This window comes from Sinocyclocheilus anshuiensis, unplaced genomic scaffold (genome assembly GCF_001515605.1).
Source record: "Sinocyclocheilus anshuiensis isolate Anshui unplaced genomic scaffold, SAMN03320099.WGS_v1.1 scaffold3329, whole genome shotgun sequence".
NCBI classification, from domain to species: Eukaryota; Metazoa; Chordata; class Actinopteri; order Cypriniformes; family Cyprinidae; genus Sinocyclocheilus; species Sinocyclocheilus anshuiensis.
The window spans coordinates 154806-160783 of NW_015557070.1; the positions used below are offsets into that span (position 1 = coordinate 154806).

At 40.5% G+C, this 5978-nt stretch overlaps 2 protein-coding genes across 3 annotated transcripts in view; both read left to right on the forward strand.

Annotated features, from left to right (window-relative positions):
• Window positions 1-3070, forward strand: part of LOC107676730 (interleukin-2 receptor subunit beta-like) — a 16860-nt gene extending 13790 nt beyond the window's left edge. For both annotated transcript variants that reach the window (XM_016471388.1, XM_016471390.1), the window contains 3 exons: window positions 115-220; window positions 1067-1169; window positions 2067-3070. In XM_016471388.1, coding sequence (XP_016326874.1) covers window positions 115-220; window positions 1067-1169; window positions 2067-2678 — 821 coding nt within the window. In that variant the 3' untranslated portion in view covers window positions 2679-3070. The remainder of the gene's footprint in view (window positions 1-114; window positions 221-1066; window positions 1170-2066) is intronic.
• A 1595-nt stretch (window positions 3071-4665) lies between these two features.
• Window positions 4666-5978, forward strand: part of tmprss6 (transmembrane serine protease 6) — a 12614-nt gene continuing 11301 nt past the window's right edge. Inside the window, exons 1-2 of the mRNA XM_016471387.1 lie at window positions 4666-5434; window positions 5564-5693. Coding sequence (XP_016326873.1) covers window positions 5378-5434; window positions 5564-5693 — 187 coding nt within the window. The 5' untranslated portion in view covers window positions 4666-5377. The remainder of the gene's footprint in view (window positions 5435-5563; window positions 5694-5978) is intronic.

Genomic DNA, 5978 nt, shown 5'->3' on the forward strand with positions numbered 1-5978 from the left:
ACTCACTCACTCACTCACACACACACACACACACACACGCACACACACACACACACACACACACACACACATTAATGTGTTGCCATACTCTAACGCTCTCATCTGCCTCTTCAGAGATTCTCCCTCTGGATTCCTTGGTGGCAGGAATCACGCTGACGGGAATCACTCTGGCCATCATATTAATCTTCACCATTCTCATCAAGTGCAAGAGAATCAAAAGGTGAGTGATCACTTGTGAGGAGTCTTCAGACACACTCACACCACAAACAACAGCTACAACGATAACTACAACTAAACGATAACCATAACGACAGCGATAACTATAATGTTGCTAATAATAACAATAACTATAATGACAACCATAACTATAACGATAACTATAATGCTAATAATAATAACGATATCTATGATAATAAATATTATGGTGACAGTAACTATGAAAACTGTAATAAGAACTACTATAATGATAAATATAATGACAACGAGAACAATAATGATAACTATAAAGCTAATAATAATAACAGTAACTATGACAATAATAATAATAACAATAACTATAATGACGACAGTAACGATAATGATAACTGTAATAATGACTAACTATAATGATAGCTATAACGATAACTATAATACAATAAACAATATCTATAATGATAACCATAATGATAATAATAACAGTAACGATAACAGCAGCTATAACGATAACGATACCAATAATAACAATAACTATGACTAGAATTACAATAACTATAACTATAACGATAACCACAATCAAATAAATAACTATAATAATAACTATAATGAAATGATAACGGTAACTACAGCTATAATAATAACTGACTATAAAATACCTTTATACTAACTAGGACAATAACGCTAACGATAATAACAAAAACTAACTATAATGCAACTAAATATTTAACAACTGACTCACAATTATCCCTCATGACCTCAAAAAACGATTGTAAATGATTTATTTCAATGAGAACATGTCAGGTTATACGAGAGACATTACATCTGTTACAAAGTGTGTTTCTGAGCTCAGAATGACAGTATTGGGCCACAGGAATGTGGCTTGTTTCAGGGTCCAGAAGAACAGTTCCACGTTTATTCCTGATCCCTCCAAATTCTTCGGTGATCTGAACTCGAGCCACGGAGGGAATTTCACGGTGAGTCCCGTAGGGCTGTCAAACAAAAATTCGAATTTCGAATATTCGTCGAATTTAAAATAAAAATCCACATTTGAATGCAAAAACGTTGCATTCGGTGCGTTAAGGAGGCAGCTTTATCAGCGGCGCACGAAATGCGATGACGATGTGAGTGTCGTTGCATTATAATGTGTTTGTTAGTCTATCCAGTTGAAGCCACTAGATGCAGCGCTGCTGCGTTGTTCATTACAAATATTGCGGAAAAAGAGAACATCAATGCGAAGAAGATCTTGTTTACATCAAAACTGAAACCAAGCCGTTCACACAGAACACATATTTCACGCATTTTCTAGAGGGACATCTATCACCGTTGCACTCGCGTCTCGCACAAAAGAGCCACGTTTAGAAAGCCATGTCAAATTAATGCAAGTTTAATTTTGAAAAAAACATATATCGAGACTTTATTGCTGTTTTTTCCCATCCCACAGCATCTCATGGTTTTAAATGAAAAATGTACTCCGTGTGATCGGCTTTCCGCCCTTTGTATTAAACTATGCTTACATACATGATGCTGTTTTGTTTATAGTTAAGCAACTTAATTATAATTGGTTTATAAACATTATTTTAAACTTTTTTCACAGATAGTCATGTTATCTTATGCTTTGAATAAACGTGCATTTAGATGCGCCCTCTTGTGGCCTCAGAAGCCAAAAGCTTTTTTTCATCCTAACTAAAATTATGCATTTTAAATTTGAATATAATTCGAATTTTGATAATATTTAAGTACAAAATTCGAATGTAGTTTTTCAGCCATTTTGACAGCCCTAGAATCCCGTGCGTCAGATAATCAGACATACGTTAGCTTTCGTTCAGTTCTGTTCTGTTCTGTGTGTCATGACGTCTCGTTCTCTCCATCAGTCTTGGCTGGGGTCGGTTTTAGCGCACGAGGGCTTCATCAGAGCGGACGCCGAGTTCATCAGTCCGGTCGAGGTCCTGAAGCTGCAGGACGCCTGCGATTCCCCAAGCACACGCAGAAACAGTGGCAGTCTGCAGGGGGACACATGGGACAGCACCGTCAAATCCTCCAACTTCTCAAACTCCACCTACTTCATGTCCCAGAGTTCCAAGGGGCCAAGCGATGCTCTGGAGCCCTGCTCAGCGCACTCCTCCTACGGGCCAGCAGGGGGCGGCAGCGGCTCCGAGACGCTTCCTCAGCGCAGCGCCGACGGCACTCGCGCTGCTGGAGAGCTGGAATTCTCTCTGAAGACACTGGAGAAGCTGCGCCAGGACATGCAGAGTCCAGATTCGGGTTTCGCAGGCGGAGCCGAGGACAGCATGGAGGAGACGGAGCTGCCCAGTCCTCTGGGCTTAAACCTGCCCCAGGATCTGCCTGCGCCGGAGCCCTGCAGACACCCGCTCCTGGGCCTTCAGCGCACGATTCCTGGATTAGACCTGGACCTCCAGAGCTCCTGTGGGCTGATTGAGCCCTCTAGTGACGATTACATGCCAGTGAAAAATGTGCAGAGTTAGTGTTGAAGGCCAGAACGTTCACTCAGCAGTGGATATGACCTTATCAGAGCGAAGCAAGCTTTGGGCTACACAGAAATTGACAAGCTCAGTCTGTAACTGCAGTGAAAATGAGAAAGCTTGAGAGCGAGTTTTTGCGTGTGAACGGAAGCGCTGTCTGTCAAAACATGAGCGTTCGTTCTGCTCACCCTCATGACTTCCACAAACAGAGATGATTCTGCTGGAGTGTCTGAGTCCATTCAGTGACCCACAGCTGCACAGAAAGAGTTTCGCTGTTTCAGTTCCACACACGAATGACTTCGAAAGACTAGATTCAGATGGACAACTGTTATGATACCTATTCGTGACCCTGGAGCACAAAACCAGTCATAAGGGTCAATTTTTCAAAATTGAGATTTGTAGATCATCTGAAACTGAATAAATAATCTTTCCATTGATGTATGGTTTGTTAGGATCTGACAATATTTGGCTGAGATACAACTATTTGAAAATCTGGAATCTGAGGGTGCAACAAAATCAAAATAGTGAGAAAATCATCTTTAAAGTTGTCCAAATGAAGATCTTAGCAATGCATATTACTAAACAAAAATTAATTTTTGATATATTTACAGTAGGAAATGTACAAAATATCTTCATGCAACATGATCTTTACTTTGGTAAAGTAATTTTTGGCATAAAAGAAAAATCAATAATTTTGACCCATACAATGTATTGTTGGCTATTGCTACAAATATACCCCAGCGACTTAAGACCAGGGTCACATATATCGTTTGCACTTTCATTGCATGGAAAAGAGCAGCGTGAACATTCTGCTAAACATTTCCATTTGTGTTCCACAGAAAATAGAAAGTTATTCAGTTGCTGGTTGCACTAGTCTTAACAGTTAGTCATCTAACTTTTTTCTTCAAGTACGGTCCTAAGTTTTTAAGGGCAGATTGGACTCATTTGAATCCGAAACAAGACTGATTATCACTCAGTTAACTGGTTGTTAAGACCAGGGTCTGCCAGGTTAGGAATGACATGATGGTGCATAAATGATGAGAGGAGTTTTGGTGACTTGGTGGTTGACACGACGGGATCTGCTTCTGTGTGCTGTTGTATGAGCAGGACAATGTGAGAGTCACTCCTGATCTCAGCAGGTTTGTGTGACGCAGATGCAGTCTCTCAGAACGAGCGCAGGATCTGCGGGCGAAACACAAAGCACCGTTTCCTGTTTCTTTTCACTAAAATTCTACCATTCAGTTTACATGGAACGACTCCAAGGAAAACTAGATGTTTAGAAAATTATTCGTTTCAGATGAGACGATTTATAACATTCTTCACTCTGAATATTATCATATAATTTCTATTTTTAAGATGTTTGGCAGCAGGGACATTAAGGCTAACATGAGACAGAAACACACAAGCAGAAGTGAAACGTTCTTTTGAGCAGCTTGGACTTATCACGGTTATTGTCATTTTGTTTATGATATTTTTATATACCATTTCATGTCATGTGTTTGATTTTTGCATTGAAATGTATGTTGAAAATGATGTCTTTGTTGAATGTAAGAGAAGCCAGTAGTTCTCAGCGATTGCAAATAATATATTAAAGCATCTTTGTGCTCAGACTGACTGTTTCTGTTAGTATGGGTCAGATTGCTGTTCTAAAAGCCTTTTTTTGATGGACACTCAACAGCATTGTTTCTCAGTGCCACTAAAGTGAATGAGAATGACAACAGATAGATTTCTCCTTTCTTAGGTATTACAGACCTATGAGTGTTATAGTAGAACAGTATTTGCTGTGTGTCGGGGGCTGTATGGGGTATGGCAAGAAATGTGTTTAATAATAAATTGCAGCAACCAAAAGAAATCTGGTAAAAAATTAATTTTGGGGACGGAATCATGATGATATTATCGCACTGCAGAGATGAATGTTGAATTATTATTTTTTATAAGAACCCCAGAGATGGCTCTGTAATGTATTCCAAAGTAATGCATCCCAACTGTGTTTTTCTCAGCTGTTTCTGAGATTTGCTCGAATACATCGTGGACGGTGGACCAGCAGAAGCTTCCTTCTGGTTGTGAACTGAACAAGTCTGGTTGAAAAAAGTATTTTCACAGGTTTAATATGGGTAATTGGTGACTATAAATGAATGAGTTTTAAATTAAATAAAATTGCAGTTTCATGGAACTGTTTGATCCTCATGCTTAGATCCTATCGTACACTATAGCTTAGGATAAAAGTGCTGATTTGTAATGGAAAAATACACACATAATCATAGATGATCAAGCATAAGTGTAAAATTACAATGAACAGCTAATGCATTAAAATGCATGAACTGAAGTGGCAAAATATATCACTCGAACAGAGGAGTGAGTCCCAGAGGAGCATCGCGTGCGCACAGGTGAGACCCGACACAGTGACGTCACGGGCGTCGCGCAGGTGAGCGCGTGTTGCTGGGCGTTGACTGTTGTTAAGAGACCCGTTATTCATATTCTCACACAATCTCGCATTTAAATGAAAACTGCGGCTGCCGTGGACTGTCCTCAGAGCAGCCGATTATTGATCCGCTGCGAACTTTGGACCGACAAACACTGCGACTCCCGCAGAACATGTGAAGAGCCGAGCTTGTGCGAGTCCTGCTACGAACCACCAGAACCGGGACCGAGAGTCTGTTCACGGAGCCGAGGATGAGCGCGAGATAACGGTCCGGTTCGTGATGGAGCTCGGGAACCAATTCAGATCGGATCCGAATCGAGAGCGAGCCAGCGACACTGTGAGAGAGAGAGAGAGAGAGAGAGAGAGAGAGCAGTTTAATCAAACATTACCGCCCTGCACAACAGCACCTGAGAGAGATCTCTGGAGTGTTTCTCTCAGTATTCCCGTGTTTTGTGTTTATCCACAGATTCCTCGCGCCGATCCGGATCAGACCCAAAAAAGGAGGAGGAGCTTCCCGAAATGGCTGATTGGCCTCATCTTCACCATCATCATCCTCGTCTTGGCAGGATCTTCATCTCTTATCTGGTACTTTCTGGGTGAGGAAAGAGTCACACATGCGTTCAGCACATTCAAGTGTCAATGTAGCGAAACTAAAACTAGTTAGTAGTAGATTATAGAAGATGGGAGAAGATGACAGAATCAATTTACTGTTAAAGTGTACACACACACACACACACACACACATATATATATATATACATACACACACACATATATATGTATATACGTATATACATACACACACACACACATATATGCACACATACACACACACACACACACACACATATATATATATACACACACACACACACATATAT